At 42.4% G+C, this 18,724-nt stretch overlaps 2 protein-coding genes across 2 annotated transcripts; one reads left to right on the forward strand and one right to left on the reverse strand.

Annotated features, from left to right (window-relative positions):
- Positions 1 to 540: 540 nt before the first annotated feature.
- On the reverse strand, positions 541 to 13,287 carry LOC144740222 (adipolin-like). Its single transcript, XM_078623074.1, is given in 10 exon segments — positions 541 to 573; positions 575 to 640; positions 742 to 820; positions 1,995 to 2,088; positions 2,613 to 2,721; positions 3,511 to 3,689; positions 3,970 to 4,029; positions 4,032 to 4,081; positions 4,172 to 4,275; positions 13,108 to 13,287. Coding segments are annotated over 10 exon segments (954 nt in total).
- A 2,695-nt stretch (positions 13,288 to 15,982) lies between these two features.
- On the forward strand, positions 15,983 to 18,341 carry LOC144740223 (45 kDa calcium-binding protein). The gene is made up of 6 exons (XM_078623076.1): positions 15,983 to 16,242; positions 16,533 to 16,669; positions 16,831 to 16,944; positions 17,241 to 17,399; positions 17,565 to 17,740; positions 18,165 to 18,341. The coding sequence occupies exons 1-6, from the start codon at positions 16,007 to 16,009 to the stop codon at positions 18,339 to 18,341; spliced, it is 999 nt and encodes a 332-aa protein (XP_078479202.1). The 5' UTR covers positions 15,983 to 16,006.
- Positions 18,342 to 18,724: the final 383 nt, after the last annotated feature.

Raw genomic sequence — 18,724 nt, forward strand, 5'->3', positions numbered from 1 at the left:
CTTTCCTCTGAGGTTGTGAGAGGCCTTATTTCATATATCTGAGCATTATTTTCCAGTGTACTCACAGAGTTTATGTATCATTAAAATATTCATAAATGTGAGATTACATCCTTGAGAGAAACAGCCGAAGTAGCTAAATAGCTAAAGTTCATTTGTGTGTACATAAGGCAACTTGTCAGCATATATCATATATACACAAAAGTATTTCTGTTTGCTCACTCTTCTGTGGAGAACATAAAGGCGATATTTTATCTGTACCTCAAAGGTCTTCTTACCATCGTCGTAACATCCTTTTTTTATTTTACAGTTTATTCTACTGGTATCCCGAGTTCGTCCGGGAAGCAGCAGTGCTCTGTGAAAAACAAACTTGATCCTTGAGTTCTTCACACTGTCACACTGTCAAAGCAGTCGAGTCAGTATCAGCCTCACTTCCTTCCCTCAAACCTTCCTTGTGGTTGGAGCTGTGTGGCGGTGCCAGTAAGCAGTCAGTTGAGAAAATAAGAGTGGATGGCTTGGACAATGTCCAGTTTCTGTGTGATGCTATACGCCGAGCAGCATACCCATAAAATCAGAAACCATTCTGTATTGTAATGGAAGCGCCGGCTGCATTATCCACAAATATGGAGGTGTACTGCCCAGCCTGTAGGGAAAAGCACAACGTGGTGGAAAAACAATGTGTGAGTGATGCAGAGAAAGTTGCAGAAATGAAAATGTGCAGTGTTTGAGTAGCGTGCTGTTCACCTGTAGCTCCAGCAGCCCATGCACACTGACTGTGAATATCTTGCTGTTACTTTCTAATCCGACAATCATCTCCAGGGAACTGCAATCAGATTTAAAAAGACATGAATATGTTTATAACAGATAGCAACTTCTCTCTAATTTATTTTGGAGTGGAGTTCGATTTGTTCCACTATAAAAAACAAACAAACAAAAACTACTGCATGCTTATGTGGCTTTGCATAAAACCAAGAAAAAACACAAACTAGGCAACAAAAAACCTGACCTGACCATATACGTAGTCAAAGGTTGCCATGTGTTGAGAAACATCTCGTCAAATTCTTGCAAAGAAAGTGAATAAATGCATTTTCCAAAATGTTGACTTCAATAACACACTGCTTTTCGAGGGAATGTGTACTGGTTGGGTCATCGCTGCAGGAGTGAACCACACTGGGAGAGCACTGGCTCCTGTTAAGTGGAAAATGCAACATTTTTTATGGCAAATCAATCATTTTGTCTTCTCTCAAACTGCCATCAGAAGGAGCCCTCATTTCACATTCTCTGCATTTTCATGTGTGGGAGGGCGAGGGTGGCTGGGGGCTTTGGCTCAGAACATGCTTGTGGGTTAGGTAACCCATCATAATAATATCATTTATATGTTCCGCTCAGTGTACGGTGCTCGACAGGAGGTTATGGAGCTCTGCACTGTACAGCTAGACTTTGGGGAGCTATTCATCTGACTGATTTTCACTGACTTCATGTGAATCGAAATTATGAAGTATAGTAACGAACTCTAAAGAGTTCCCAACTAGTCTTGTAACTGTATCTGTATCACATACATCTTCCACATCCGAAACGGGCACCCTAAGAGGTGGAATTTAACAGGCTGCTTGAAATGTCAAAGGGTGAGTCTATAAAGATTAGTTTGGCGACAAGACTGAGGACATTTTTCTTAAAGACCTATTCTGCTTTTGTACAGGAAATGCCAAGCTGGTTCCACACAAACTGTAACAGACAACACCTTTAACAGCTCATAAATGCTGGTAAAGTTACAGCAACATAAGAAAGCAACAAAATAACACTGTTACAAATATGCAACATCGGAATGTCAGGGATGCAACAGCAGTTGTAGTTGAATTAATTTCTTCCTAAGAACATTTTCATGAACCTTTGGTAATAGATGTGGGCCCCGTGCACCATGTGTTTATGGCCATAACAAATGAGAACCACCTGGGTGAAGTGGGTTGTTTGTATTTCATATAGATTTATATACATACGTGTATCTGTGGCAGAGGGATTCAATGCAGATCAGCACACGGACATTGTCTCTGGCTTTGAGCTGACTCTTGCTCCTCTTCACTTCATTGTGATCTGTTATGAAACAAAATGCCACAAATACTTAAATTTACTGGTTCACACATCACATATACTCGTGCCTCAAAGAGCTGTGATTTGGGCTAAAAATGGCATGGAAAAGGATCAGTGAGAGAGAAAGCTAGACATAACACAGAGAAATACAGAATTATTCTTCTATGTCATCTGCTACAGGCGACTCTTCTCCTTCGAGTCTGGTTCATACCCAAATTTTAATTTGAAGTTTTTTGATTTACCTCGATGTGCTGAGACAGCTTTTATTGTCAGTCTCCATCAGGAGCTCCAATAGTTTTTGTGTCATCCTTTCAACAGGTGGGACACTCGGAAGGAGTACATCTCCATCAATGAATGTAAATGAATGCTGGGTTTGTCTTTCTTCCTTGGTACATCGAGCGTTGTATTGAACAACTCATCACTACATTGTGGGTGTGATGCTACTGAGCATTGGACATGTACATACAGTACAAACAATATGTGCTATGTGGATTAGAATTCCCCTGCTTAGGGCAGTTGTGATTTACCAATGTGCACATTAGCAGAGAACTGGTAGATCCCTGTGATGGGAGCTGTGAATCTGCCGGTGGACTGGTCCATCCCAGACCCCCTCAGGAAGGCTCCTTTCGCTGGCGGCTGAAAGCACAGGAAATCCATGTTGATATGTTTACATTTTCAGACCTAGATGATGTATTAATCCCTGCTTGCACCCCTCTTCTTGGAGATCAAAACAAAACTTCAGATACAGAGCAGCAGGTACTGAGAGTCTCGCCTGAGGGCGCTTCAACAGGCTAATCCTAAAACCCCAGAGACCTGGATTTAGACCCCGTTTTAATCCTCCGCCGCCTTGTGTCCTTTCTTCATTGTCAGACTCTTTTCCTCGGAGTGGCTTTCAAAACCATAGTAACACATCTACACTAACACAGAGCTGTGTTAGCATGTTTCACAGTACAACACAGCTTAATCCTCACTGCTTCAACCTTGTCAGCCCATCCCGACAGAGCATAGTTATTCCACTACAGCATGCCGTTTCAAACAGTATCTATTTCTGTCCTCTCCACACTTTATTCCAAGTTACAGACAGAGTGCCTTTTTGTATACGGTCCAGAAAGTGATGTGAAGAATAAAAAAAGTAGATATTTTTGACCAAAAGAGCCAGTTGGAGTCTCTGACTGGCACCGCATGCTTTGCCAGTGCCAGTTACCAGCGAGGAATGATCCTCTCATAATTCCCCCTCATGCAAACTAAGCAAAGATTACCAAACACCTTTTGAACATGGTTTTACGATGTAGAAACAAACGGGTCCGAAACAAAGCGTGTAACCATGCAGAGAAGGATTAGCCCACAACTTTACTTTGTCAACCATGTGCAGCCAACACAGCTGAAGCAGTTCATAAACTTCTCCTTGGTTTCAAACAAACATACTGTCTGAAAATTCTGGAGCTCCACCAGCGTCTTCTTGTCGACCACCACAGGTCCCTTGAGCTTACAGTGGAAAGCCTCCTCGATTCGCCGGTAGGAGGTCATCCCCTCCAGCGTGAGAAGAGCCATGGGTAGCTGGCTGGGGCTGGTTTGTCTGTCCAGTGCCCTCCTCTCTGTAGCCTCTGGCAGAAACACAACCAGGTTACTATGCAGTTTGAAACCACACCAATTTGACAAATTTGGTGAATTTCATCACCGTTTTAAAACAATTTCAGAGTTAGTTCATGCACTTTCCTATGACCAGCTGTTTCTATGGCATGAGTGTCCAGAGTTGTGTCAAACAGCATATTACGTACTTGGTTACTTCTCCATGAGAATAAATCACAAGCATCTAATCACAAATTACACACAAGAAATGAGTTGTATGTACATAACTTTATTTCAGTATCTGCGTGTTTATACCTTTAATCATCTCTTTGAACTCTTGTAGAAGAACTTCTTGGGTCACTTCAGCCCCAGGGAGCCAGGGGGTCCCTGTGGTCCGGGTGGGCCTGGAGGACCAGGTGGACCTGGCTAGTGAAGGACAGACACACACAGCGTCAGCACGTTCATGAGATGTGAAAATGAATGTCGAGTTTAATGCAGGGACAGGTTGTGGCTTTACCAGGGTCGTTTGCGTTTCCGACACTTTGCAGGGAAGTTGCCAACGGGTCTTTTGACAAAGTCCATCCATGATCCCAATGGATCAACTCGCTGGTTGTCAGACATCTGTGACAGAACAAACAACAACACATGGCCAGTTCATCATGTTCTCTTTTGCACAAATACCCTTTAGCTCACGTATGAAACATACTGGACCCAACGTTTGGCTCTTGGTGCTCTTATGTCGTCATATTGATAAACACAAGTACTCAACATGAGTACTTTTCACACCTGTGATATCATGGATGATCAAATAATTGTACAGACTAGTAGCTGAAAATGAAAGCAGACGAGACAATTAAAAGTAGAAAATAAAGCCCACACACAGAAACATTTTTTCAAGTAAAACAGCTTTTTTCTTTGCTATCCAACACCATTCTCCCTGTTTATGCTTTCCTCTGTACTTTTCACTCCAGTTCTTATTCTCCCAATAGCCTCAGATGAATGTAAGTGATTGTCAAGTGATTTTCTTTGACACGTGAACATTTCCATGAGCACTCTTATGGCCAAGACACATGGGTGTTTTCTTTTATTAACTCTGTTTGTTTAAGTAATGATGAGGAATTTAATCTACAAAATGTCTATACTCTCTGTATACCAGCATGTCTTCTGATTTAGGATTGTTGTTTCCTAACTGTGTGTTTGCTCAATGTTCTTATCTGAAAAATGCATGTCATAAATGACTGTATAGTAGTTGGGGGGTCTGTTACTGAGATAAGACGATGTCTGGAAGTATTATTTTTATTTTAAGTATACCTCAATGGGCCTATTTCCATTGCAGTCAAATGTAAAGCTCATGTACTGCAGTTACAGTGAGCTGCAGTCTTACCCTGCACCAAATGTCAAGTGCCTCCAGTGCAGATAGAAGAGGAGATAAAGACGCGCTGTGAAGGTGAGCTGTCTGAAATGGAATTTGTGTAGGTTTGGCAGCAGGACACAGACCGCTTATCTGAAAAACCAACAGACAGCTTTCTTCACTGTTAAAGACTTGGTTTCTGGTTCTGCAGCAACAGTAATTCCTTGTTTGTCTTTTCAATATGCTGGAATAAAAACAGTTTTAGAAAATCGTTGGAATTTGCTGCAGTCTCTCTCTTTCCCTGTGACTCTTCCCTCTGACAGCAGACATAATAAACAACTTAACAGGCGCTGTGACGGCTGTATGTTGGAGCACTCAGTGTTTTTGTTGTGCTTCTGAGGCCAGGAGACAAAGCACATTTACCGACCAGTATTCAATAGGATTCCCACAGCATTGGAAGCCTTTTTTCTTTCACGTTTTCAAACTCCTTCAAATGGTTACTTTAAAGGAATAGTTATTTCTCATGTCAAAAAAGTGGAAAAACCTTATTTCAGTTTCAGTTTCATGAATTATTGCATCATTATGTAGTGAGCAAGAATTACATTCTAACATGATATACTGTATAGAAATCATGACAACAGCAACAAAGTTATAACAGGATGGCAGCAGCAAATGGCGAAGGCTTTATTGAATTGTCCTGAGATTAGTTTTTGTATAGTTTTTCGATGAAATCACCGCATGTGATGGACCACAGCTCCATCCAACCAGAGGCTCTCAGACGACTCACTCGCGTTGCATCTTCAAATTCTACTGTATGGAAGGCTGAGCACACCATGCAGTGATTATATGACATTATGTTTAAACGTGTTAATGACACACCTCTGTGTACAGAGCTATGCTAGCTGTTTCCAGACATTATGCTAAACCAAGCTAAAATCTGTATATACTGACTTTAACTGCGGAGAGCTGAGAATGACTTAAACATAACACATTAAAAGAATTAAATGAAGTCGCCATTCATTCATCTTCTTCCGCTTATTCCGGTTACACATCGCAGTTGCGCTGGAGTTGATCCCAGCTGTCAATGAATGGGCAAAGAGCAGGGTACAACTTGGACGATACACCAGCTCATCACAGGGCCACATGAAGGACAGACACGCATTCACACTCACATTCACACCCACGGGCAATTTAAGAGGGACCAATTGACCTCAACATGCTCTTAGAGGTGGGAGGCAGCCAGACAACCCGGAGAGAACCTACACAGACACAGGGAGAGCATGCAAACTCCATGCTATGAGGCGACGGTGCTAACCACCACACCACAATGTCGTCTTTGAGGTAGAAATATAATTACAATAAATTAATTACTGCATAAATAAATACATAGGAATAACATAATAACAGGTTTATCATATTGTATGTAATTTATTTATGCATGTTCATAAGTGTACATTTTGTTTATCTTTCGCAAATTAGTTGTGTGACTATTAAAGCATTTTGATATGATTATGATTGAGAGCTGTGGTGATGCTGGGGTGGTGTTGATATTTAATGTCTTTGTCAGTTTCAGTATTTTTCCACTCAGATGAATTGTAAAACTGTTAACCTTACCACTTAAAGTGGCTGCTAATTCCCAAAAAGGTAAGCGTTGTTCTTGTGTTATCATGTGTGGATGTGTTGTTGTGTTTTCTTGGCATTGTCTTAAGCCTTAGATTTGAAACATTGCACATTGGCCCCACACATGTGACACATAATTATATATCGCTCCCATCCCATACATGATTAAAAAAAAAGAGAGAACATATCATTGTCGGGAAATCCTTCATACTCCGAGCTTTTTATTTTCTTTTAACACACACCATTGTAATTAAATCATTACATTTTTTGCCCTAAAGGATTTTCTGTGCTCAAGGTAATTATTACCTTCTTTTCTGAACTAAAACATGACAACAGAACACTGTATAAATAATTGAATTATCACTGTAAGGAATGCTAAACGCTCTCTATTATTCAGACTGTCTTCTTTTTAGGTATCTGCGCCGTCAAAAACACTTCATACACTTCAGTGACAGCCATGATGACTCAACACAACTTGCAGAAAAAAAACGTCTCTGTAAGCAAGTTCGTTTCTGTCTCCGTTGAGAACATCAAAGATGCCACATATGCAAACACAAAAACCATATTGCTCGATGACCTGTCAGAAGCTCGCTTACACACTGGTGTTGCAAAGTAAACAATAAATTCCCTCGCATAGCTCCACATCAGCACATAGAGTTTGTGTACAAAATGGGGAAGGGAGCCGATCCAGGAATCAGTCTGAAAGTCGATGAAGAACACCTAAGCTCTGGCTTTGATCACCGTTGACGTGTGAGCCACTGTGAAGTAGACTCATCTGTCCAGCAGGTGTGAGAGCACGCCTTCACAGCACGGACAGACGGAATAGGTCAGGCATTATTTTGTCTGAAGGTGTGAATCCTTCAGTCTTCTACACAGTATTTATTCTTGTTGATGGACCTCTAAATCAAGCCACCTTTGTGGCCCACAGCTCAAGAACAACTTGGTGGAAGAAATTACTCCGATATCACTTCCACTAACGTGAACCTCATGCTAGATCTGGGCTGGTTGTCTGGAATTGGTTTCAACTTGCATTCGATCCAAGATCTGCTTTGATTTTCCACAGACAGGATGGAGATAACGCTCCATCATTACTCATGCTGTGTCATCACACACATCTTGAAAGCTACATCTTTTCTTTTCAAGTGTTGGGACCCTCATAGGCAACGAGTCAATTCATTTGTGCTGCTTGTTGTAATTGCTATGGATGGATCACAATAATCCCACCCTGTTCCCATGATGCAAGCAGCTCCTGGTTAGTGCTGGTGAGACTCTGGGAGCAGAATGTCTGACCAACATCTATCTATCTATCTATCTATCTATCTATCTATCTATCTATCTATCTATCTATCTATCTATCTATCTATCTATCTATCTATCTATCTATCTATCTATCTATCTATCTATCTATCTATCTATCTATCTATCTATCTATCTATCTATCTATCGTGATAATCTGGAGTTCTATTCTTCTGACTACTCTGAAAACTTGCAGCTCATCATAAAGGTCTTTAAAATGATTGTCTTTGGGCACCGCATACAAGAAAATGATTAGAAAAATGTGTTGTGTTTTATAAATGTATCACATGTTTTTATTAAACCAATGTGTGTGTGCTAGAAGTATAAATTGTGGTACCTACTACAAATACCACAAAGCCTTATAGCATGGAGCTAAATTTATTACTTGGAGCACTGATTAAAATGGGTCAGGTTTGTTTGTGATCCTACACGTTTTATTCCAGAGAGAAAAACTGCATTGGCTCTGCATGAATAATCCTCATACGTGCTCTGTTGAAAGTGTGTTTGTCATGTAGTTTGGGAGAAAATTAGGTTGAATTTATTTGAAGCAATAAAAATGTGAAAATATTTCCCTGGGGCAGAATGCCACCAAAAACACAAACACAACTGTTAAAACATGTCTCTGGGGCTGCAAACGATACTGACACAGCTCCCGAAAATTCCTCCACTAGTACCACTGAACTTACTTTCTTTTTTCATGTGTTTTTTTTTACACACCATGCATGCACACTGGAGTACATGTAACGTTTTGTTGCTAATACAAGTGTTGCACAGGCAGGTTTAATGTTGGACAGGATGATGGAGAGCCATATAATCCCTTGTTTTTACATCCCTGTACTGCTCCCTGTGCAGTCATCCGTGCATGGCTGGATGGGGTCTAACACTGGGCCGATCCCTCACCAAGAGGCAGGGATCCCCAGGTTTGTGTGGCATGAGGGGATCCTGGTAACATGCGTGCATCCTGCTCATCATGCACCCACTCCCATGTTCCCACTGTACTTCACAGAAAGATATCGCCTTGAGGATTTATCGCCAAAGAGGAAAATACAGCTCTGCATTCAATGCTGACACTTCTCAATGATTATAACTTATTAGTCAAGCAAAACGAAATTAAACCATGAGGATGTTTTTGTTAATCATGGTACACCATATGAATTAGTGTGCTTATATAAAATGGGCTGAAAAAAGGTGTATGTATTCATTGTGTGCGTGTGAGTGTTTGTGTGTGAGAGAGAGAAACACACACACACACACACACACAGAGAGTGTTTACATTTATGAGATTGGATGGTGATTTTGAGAAATCACCAGCCTCAATACTGCTGCTTTCACGTAATATGAAAAAGGTAATAGAAGGTGAAAGAGACTTTTGATCAATGTGTCACATCTGTTTTGTGTACAAATTATAGCTTTGCAATTGATGAGAGTGCTCATTTTTCACTGTGGGAGGTAAACAGAGCTGTTGAAAATCACCGGTGATCCAGTACAGTCTCAGCTGCAGGTCTATCTCAGGCTGTGACTGCAGGCATTGGAGGTGGGAAAGTCATTAGAGACACTTTTGTATCGTTCATTTATGGCCCTGAACCATGTCACATGTTACAAATGCTTAAACGTTTCTCAAACGTATTTCTTATTATTCAGCTAATTTGGCCCTGTCTTGGGAGGTGGGGAGAACTAGAAGTTGTGAAACAGTTACATTTTCATGTTTTTGGTAGATAATAAACATGGTGGTTTCTCAGCACCACATAGGCAGAAACCTGCAGAACTGCCAAAACCCTCAGTTCCTTCACATCAAACCAAGTTTCAAAAGTCTGCACTGTCAATTTTATTCCAGTATTTTGTACTTTTACTCATTTTACTGTTTTAGCATTTTTACTAGTTATGTTTTAATTATTTACAACTTAAATGATTTACATTTTTTTTGTTTTAAAGGTGTCTAATATCCTTTTAACTTGTGCTGTTTCCAGTTTTCATATAATGCATTTTCAGTTTTCAGAATTATTTTCAACTAATTTGCTGAAATGTGCTGTACAAATGAATTCACCTCGCCAAGATAACAACTTTGACTGATGCCACTGTGTCACTTATGAGTCAGAGCATAAAACATGCTAGGAGTTATTGTGACTGTCCAATTAATTCATAGAACTCAATTAGCCCAATTAAAGCAATATAATGCAACATTTGCATGTGCATTAGCAGACATGGCCTCTGATGCCACATGTGGTTAGTGAAAGATTGTGGTGCATTATATTATGTTGGTCTCTGAGCAATGACAGTCCAACACTATTCTAATGAGGGGGAAGTGTTTAAAGGGTTCTCCTGTAAACATTTCTCCTCCATTAGTATATTCTTGTATGAGGTCGAGAAAAGGAACAATCCTTTAAAAAGACAGGATTTTTTTTTTCATTGGTGCCTCAAATATTTGGTCCTGATTGGAGGGATCCATAAATATGTGTCACACATGTGCAACCTAATTTTTGTTTGAACATTGTGAGCATTCTACACCACGTTTCAGGATAATCCTACCCAATGAGACCACCTTTCCTAGTCTGAGAACAGGGGCCAGGGTGTGACGTGCAAATGGCGCAAGAAACAAATATCATCTCATATTCTAGTCTAGCATGAAGAATTTTGACACTGTTGCCTCAAAGTCTAAACGGCTGAATAACAAGTCACATTTGTTATTAAAAAAAGTGTGATGCGTTAATGAGACACATCAACTGAAAGGGTATATCTTATCTGTGATAAGATTAGCTCCGCTAGCAGCTCTGTGTCTCATATTTACAATACATGCTATAATGCTTGTCATTTACACATCAGGACACATCTGGAACTAACCTTCAAGTGTAAATTAATGGTCAACTCCAATTTGATCTATTGGATCTGGACTAGTTTGTACACATATATACTACACAACTGGTCTGTAATACACAGCAACAACACTAAAATCATGTTTCAGGAACATGATCAATCAGGCAAGATTAAAGGATTTCTAAATCTGGCATCAACGTGAAGACACATGACTACACTGTGCTGTTTGTTTTGATTTCAATATCTAAAGTACTCACAAAAGAGTGTTTATTATTCGTCTTTTTCTCTGTCATATGACATCATTCGGTCTTTGTAGTCGTTTTCTATCACTCAACACTGTGTATTACACCGACACTCTGAGGAGTGTGTGAGAGGTGTGTGCTCTCTCAGCAGCCCTGGGACCCCGTCTTGTCTCTTACGTGTCTCCAAAAGGTCCCACACACTGCAGCATTAATCATCACTGGGGATGACAGAGAGGAAACAAAAAACCCTTGCCTGAGGCTAACGCCAGCCATTACTCAACACGCCAGGCGTGATGTTTGACTTGACTCCCTCAATTACAGCCATCACAGATCCCTCACTGCTCTCAAGGATGACAGATTCCTCTCGTCGTTAGAGTAGAAGAGCAATATGGCTCGCGTACGTGTGCCTCAAAACATATAAATTGGACAAGGCGAGACTTCCTGAGACGCTCCTCTGTTATGATCTCGTTCGAAAAAATTCCACTAGCAACTGACTATTGTGATCACTTTCAAATGGAAAATCTCCCAAGGAATGCAGTGTGTGACTGCGCGCTGCCAACAGCCCACACACAAGGACTGGTCATCATAAGAAGTGTTTCCACTGGGCACGGGGGAAAAAAAATGTAAATGTGGAGTGTAAATGTTTGGCTTGTTTGAGAACACAAATTTCTGGCCAAGACAACCCCAATGGACGTGTTGTTTTCTCTGGGATGTAACAGATGTGTAATACGATAAACTACCCAAGAAAAGCAAGTTTACCATTTTCATGGTGTGTGGCACAATTTTTTTTCGCAACATTGGTTGGGAAAGCAGCAACAAATTTTCCAACCTTGAATACAAACACTCCAAAGAAGTCCAGCAATAAGCTTGGGATATCATCTGAGGTGACACTGTTTGGCAAAGACACTATCTGGCATAACACGGCGTCTTAAGAGTGATTATGTCATTACCCTGTGATTGTGGGAGATGAGATGAAAAGAATGCTAGTGAGAGAGGCGTGGGGGGCTAATCCTCACCGAGGTGTTCTCTTTCAGGACCCTTTCTATGGGGCTTTGTGAGGGGCTTACACGGCATGCTGCCCCAGTTTTCAGGGCCGCACCGCCCCTATCGGATGTCCCAGACACAGCGGAGTCAAACCGGGCCCGTGAATGACAGAATCAATAGGCTGGGAACAACATCACCACAGGTCTTTAAATATCTGCCCACCTAACTTTCCCAGGAATTACATCACGGCAATGAGGAGGACATAGTGAGACACCCATCTCCCTGTAGGACGAGACAGAGGAGAGAAACCCCTGAAGGGTGCAATCTTCAGCAGGCTCCAGGGTTGACACAAGGTCATCCTTCATAGCCGCTATTTTTACAGGGCAAACCAAGTCAAATAAACATCACCGGGCCACAACCACCTACAATGTGTTCTCAAAGAGACAAACACGAGTTCACTGCTTGGTTTCATGAGGTTATGATTCCAGGGACTGGCTGGTAGGAGAAAGTGGGTATACAGGGCAGTGAGGGTTATATGAGAATGCCAACATAATGGGTGGGCTGGAGACAAAACAAATGGCTTGTTGGAAACCCTTGCAAATATGCAACACCAGCAATAAACCAATAAAGAACCGAATCAAGGGCCAGCTCCTGAAAATGGAATCGCACCATCGTAACACCAGCCTTTCTAACACAGTCGTCATTTACACATTATTTTTCCTCACTTGTCATGGTGACAATTCTGTAAATGAAAACTATTTACTCAACTACAATTATTAGTCCTGCTAAAATTTCATTCAAGATGAATTTGCCGGAAAATTGGCGGCAGCTGCCTGCAGCGCACACTAATTGATGCATTGATCAGCCTTTAGACGTCCACATTCCTGGCATACCTCCGGAAGTCATCCATTTAGGGTTTCACACATTTCGGTCCATCTAACTGTCTGAAGCTTGACCTATTAGGGCACACCTGCCCCGTCAGAGCGACTACCTTAATTTGTCCCGACAGGAACATGCACAGATCTCACATATCTGCTGGCTGGCCTCATCAATTTTTTGCATCAAAGTTTGTAAATTAGTACAAGTAGTGGTACAATGAGCTTATATCAATTTAAAAAAAACATATGCAAGGGGGTTTTCCGTCACTACCTTGATACTTCCACCGACTTCCTCACTGTTGGAGAGAGTGGAGTTGTAGGTCTCTGTGTGCTGTGGTGTGGCCTCCTTTGGCCTCTTTCTCTCTTTCTTGGCTTCCACCCCATCCAGAAGGACGCACTGAGTCCACAACACTGCTGCCACCACCGCCAGAGGCCCGGCCCCACACCACATCTTCACAGTCCGATTCGATCAGCACCAGAATCCTTGTTGAATCTTTTCGGGAGGATGCCCACGCAGCTCTCTGACACGAGGTCCCAATGAGGAGACTGGATGAATGCAGCTTCAGGGACTCCCTGTCTAAGATACTGTCAGGCTGACTGCTGCCGTTGCTGCTCCCTTGATGATCTCTCAGCCAGGAAGCCAGGAGGTTTACTCAACTATGAAACGTGTCAAGCAGAATGGTCCAAGGGAATGACAGATCGGCACAGATCTGACAGCAAATAAACCCATTAGTGAGATTTTTCACGCTCTCTGCTCTGTTGGGGGGTGAGGTGTAGAGGGGTGTGGTGGTGGGGTGTTGTGTGGTGCAGGGGGCAAAAGAAGAGGCAGAGAGGAGGGGCGTCCAAAAAGCTGAGGGTGGGCTGTGGCTGATATTCTCGTTCGCTCCCGCTCCCTCTTGCTGTTTCTCACACCGAGCAGTGGATCCAGTCTCCAGCAAAGTGATGTGGTGGCTGGAAAAACTCCAAGATCCACAAACGTTGGGCTTTCATCAAAAGATGCAGTTCAGCGGTCAAATCAATCTGTCTGACCGCACACATGTGCCCGCAGGGATGCAGATTGAAAAAAGATGGACGAGGTCCAGCCCTGATTTCTGCCCAAGACTTCTTCTTTTTCAAGAAACTGGCTCCTCAGAAGGTAGCAACTCAATTCCAACACACATTTCACATCAAGGCAGCCGTTTGATGAGTGGCAAGTCTGTGTCCATCAGTTGCTCCTGTGCTTTCTGACTGAACTTCCAGGAGGACTCAGTGCAGTTTTATCATACCCTGTCTCCCTCCCTCTTGTCTCCCCCCTCCTACTTCCTCCCCCTTGCCTCTGTTGGCAACCTTACTAGCTTGTTCAGTTCTGTTTTATCTCATAGATGAAATACTCAAGCTGAAGAGGTTCTTTGGCAGACAACCTATATGTATGTGTGTGAGAGATGTGTATCTGTTTGTTTTGGCTCACGATGAGCCGTCACTTACAAAGTCTCTCATGTTGCCCTTAACCTGTGAAGGAATCCTGACTTTGTAACTTTTATTATACAGTGTTCAACAAAATATATATTCTTATTGTACTATTAGGAGGTTAGAAATTATAAAACCATATATTTCAGTAAATAACTTTGGACCAATGTGAATACATTGTGGGTTTAGTTATTCTTACAGTTTTATTTCTCTCTCTCTCTCTCTCTCTCTCTCTCTCTCTCTCTCTCTCTTTGCATGTAATTATTTTTAGACTGCGTTTGAGTCGTATATATATTTTTTGTTTTACCACAGTGCCACCAAGAGGCAGTAGTATGAACTGCAAAAGTGTAGGATTACCTCACCAATATGGCGTAACATCGGTGTCATTCTACTTCCTGTTTCCGTTGCTGTCACTTGCGTCTCACGCGCTGCAGCAGCCAATTAGCGTCAAGTCGCACATTGCAGAACAGAACACAGGATATTTGTACGTACAAAATAAAACACAGCGATTCAGATTATGGAGAGTAAAAGTGTTTGTAGTTTTCACTTATGCTCAAATGGTCCATATTTCTTTGGTGCACATCGGCCCAAACATTTCAGTGATACAGTAGTTTTTGCCAATGTCATTACTTTCAGTTCAAGATGAAATTTATAAGCATTATCAGTTTCTTGTTTATCTGAACATTTAGCTACCTACATTTAACAGTTCGGAACTCCACCTGTCCGCCTGAATTCTTTCCTGAGACACGCTGGTCTATTACGGATTTATTTCGAAGGTGGAGACCGGATGTTATACTGCAGTTTTTCGCTCCCTTTGCCCGGTTTGACAGTGCACCGTTAGCGACTAGCAGCTTCCCCCCAGCCCCCACTTGACACCTTGAGCGAGTCACGAACTTTCCGTCCTGGTCGTAATTCTCCAGTTGGTTTCCCACAGTTGGAAGTGGGGGAGCCACGTGTACAGGAAGTGGAGTTTGACAGGTTGTGTGACCGGACCCGAAGCTGCTGGACGAGGAAGTTGACATTTAGCGCTAGCCAGCGCCCAGTTGGTAAGCTAACTGACGCCCACCGATGCTAGCCACTTCTGTGCTGTCTGGACTTCGTTCACTGCGAGTTTTATCCTCATTTCCTGCCTCTGTTGAGTGTTAACGTACCAATATAGACCAACATGGATTTTTGTATGTCGGGTTATGGTAACCAGTTAGCTTAGTTGGTTACTGGAGTTGATTAGCTAGGCGAAATGTGTTTTAAGAAAACACGTAATTCCTATGTTTTTTTTAAAGCTATTCCTCAACAACAGGGTCAATATCAAGTGATTTTTAAATCAAATATGGCGTTCATTAAACCAAAAAATCCGTAGTGGAACATTCAAGAAGCTTTGAATTTGTGATGTCTTGGCTGCTGCCAGTACGCTTATTTGCTTGGTGTCGCTATGTAAAACCCTGTTTCCCACTATGTTAAAAAACCCGTGTTGACTATTGTTGTTGTTGAAAACTGACTCGATCGGGTCCGGGGGCGTTGGTAGAAGTCAAAAGTCTGACAGGTCCTAAACGCATCAGTCCACTCGAAGACCTGCGCGCTGTCTACGTCATCAAGCTGCTCTGTTTACTTCACCTTACTAAGGTTGAACTTTTGTCTTCCTGTAGGAAATCATGGCTGTCTGTAGAATTCTCGGGCACAGGAACTTCCCGGCTGTGTCTCTGCTTCTCTACATCCTGCTCCACACCATGGATGTGCATGCTCGTCCGGCCAACATGTCGGTCTCCAAAGACAAAAGTCCAACCAGCAAGGACGAGAATGAAATCCTCCCCCCAGACCACCTGAATGGGGTCAAGCTGGAGATGGACGGTCACCTCAACAAGGATTTCCATCAGGAGGTTTTCTTGGGGAAAGAGATAGAGGAGTTTGATGAAGACCCAGAGCCAAGGAGGAACAGAAAGAAGCTTATAGGAATATTTACCAAGTAAGACAGTCTGTTTAAACGGTAGTCAGGACTGGCAGCATTCCTGAGCGCTGCAGAATGATGCTTTGTGACAACGAGTTCTGATTGTGTTCCTCAAATTCCTTAAAGTCATCCACAAAGAAACTCAGTTGAAACCAACCTGTTTCAGAAATCTGCTTCCACATTGTTCTTCATCTGCCATGATCTGTTCAGGACTGCGTGTTTGCATGTGGCACAAGAAGTGTAGCAACACTGTCAGAGGCAAGAATGGAATTGACAGTTGATCTATTATTTATGTCATTTCTTTTCAGAGTTGATTTCAACAAGGATCAGAGTGTGAGTGCCAAGGAGATGCAGCGCTGGATTATGGAGAAGACAGAGGAGCATTTTCAAGAGGCCATGAAGGAGAACAAGAACAGTTTCCACGCTGTGGATCCAGATGGAGATGGTGCGTTATTCTGTGCCGGTATCTGTCATTAATAATAATGATAATAATAATAATAAGGTATATCACCAAATATCCAATCTATTATAATGTGAAACCTTGGTTTCTATGCATTTTATCCAAATATAGACAAAGCTAATCTTGAATTCCTGTTTGCTTCACAGGTCACGTGACATGGGATGAGTACAGAATCAAATTTCTTGCCAGCAAAGGTTTTGATGAAAAAATAGTCGCTGAAAAAGTAAAGAATAATGAAGATCTGAAGCTGGATGAGGAAAGTAAGAAGATGATGCAAATGGGAAAACAGCACAGGTCAAATGTTTGGACACACGTGACTAAACAGACTGAATTCTGATTTAAAGGTTTGTGGCTGAAACGTTTTCAAAATTAGATACAAATTACTATTATCTGAACGTGGCTGAAATATCACAGATTGCTGTTTTTTACATTTGGTGACTCTACTCGACAATAACAACGGAGACGGTGTGTCCAAACTGCTGACAGGCTGGTATTCTTTGAAGAATTGTATTATTCCAACACTGTACTCAGAGTACTTCTACCGTCCTCCGTACAGCTCAGGAGGTTCTGGAAAGCCTGAGGGACCGCTGGTTTCAGGCTGATGACCCCCCAGGTGACCAGCTGTTGAACGAGCAGGAGTTCCTGTCTTTCCTCCACCCGGAGCACAGCAGAGGAATGCTGAAATACATGGTGAAGGAGATTGTGCGTGACCTAGGTATGTCTTTCCTCTTCTGGGTCATTCAAATGGTCATTGTGTGTGATAAACTGTCAGTCATACTAAACCCCGCAAGGCCTGACACATCCAGAACTAGTCAGCCATACAAATGGTGTGATAGGGTTAATGTAGCAAAACATGAGACGGTCTGTATTCTGCTCGCAGACCAGGACGGTGACAAGAAGCTGACCTTGTCAGAGTTCATCTCTCTTCCCGTGGGCACCGTGGAGAACCAGCAGGCTCAAGACATCGATGACGACTGGGTTCGAGAGCGCAAGAAGGAGTTCCAAGACGTTATTGACTCAAACCACGATGACATCGTCACTATGGAGGAACTGGAGGTGCTTGTTCTATCTGTATAAGCGTCATTGCATCCATATTTGTCATGTGATAAAACATCTTATGCAGATGACCCCCAACGTGACATTAAAGGTATTTAATTCATATTCATATTCATATTCTGCCAGAACAGAGAAGTTTGTTCTCCCAGGGCAGCGAGAAGAGAATGACGTCATTTTTTTTTTTTTTCGCGCTACCCTGGTTTGGGCTTTACGCTTTCTCGTCTGGTGTCTGAGAACTATTGTGTGACTGGTCAGAAGTGCTTAGCGTCCATGACGTGTGCAGCAGTGGGAGGGCCCTGTGAGGACTTTGTCATTAAGTATGAAAAGATTTGTTCTTGTTCTTGCCACTTGAGAGAATGTCTCTGTTCTTGCGGAGTGTGTTCGGGCCGTTACACTGACAGTCTTCTTCCTGTGTGGCACACAGGAGTACATGGACCCGATGAACGAGCACAATGCTTTGAACGAGGCCAAGCAGATGATCGCCGTCGCCGACGAGAACCAGAACCATAACTTGGAGCTGGATGAGATTCTCAAGTACAGTGAATATTTCACGGGCAGCAAGCTCATGGATTATGCCAGAAATGTCCACGAGGAGTTCTGAATGCCCCCCCCCCGCCCCTCGCCGTGTGAATAGCAGTCCAACTCTGCATCAGGAACAAATCCATGTTTCTGACTTGGGGGAAAAGAGCACCGTAACCATAGGAGGTTCTAGTACAATTCTGTGTTTAAAAGCTTAGCTGTCACTGCTGACTCGAAAGAAACCACCTTCCTTCAGCCATGGACTGTCCAACGTTCACGCCATCACGGCCGCCTTCTGTGTGCCAGTGGACTGGTTATATGGATATTAGCCGGCGGCTTTTCCAAGAAATTAAGGCACTACTACATCAAGTACCAAGTATGTGATATTTTGAATTGTGTGTATATGAGGAGTTGTTGGAGCAGCGAGCTGTGTATTTCTGCAGAGTTAGTTGTTTTCACTTACAC

The sequence above is a fragment of the Lampetra planeri genome, unplaced genomic scaffold (genome assembly GCF_965212315.1).
Source record: "Lampetra planeri unplaced genomic scaffold, kcLamPlan1.2.h2 scaffold_1977, whole genome shotgun sequence".
Classification (NCBI taxonomy): domain Eukaryota; kingdom Metazoa; phylum Chordata; class Hyperoartia; order Petromyzontiformes; family Petromyzontidae; genus Lampetra; species Lampetra planeri.

What these genes read in the sequence shown, in the direction of transcription:
- LOC144740223 (XM_078623076.1), top strand. Translation starts at nt 16,007, where the DNA reads ATGGATGTGCATGCTCGTCCGGCCAACATGTCGGTCTCCAAAGACAAA. An exon ending in TGTGGATCCAGATGGAGATG is followed by an intron (nt 16,670 to 16,830) that starts GTGCGTTATTCT and finishes TTTGCTTCACAG; the next exon opens with GTCACGTGACATGGGATGAG. An exon ending in TCTGAAGCTGGATGAGGAAA is followed by an intron (nt 16,945 to 17,240) that starts GTAAGAAGATGA and finishes TCCTCCGTACAG; the next exon opens with CTCAGGAGGTTCTGGAAAGC.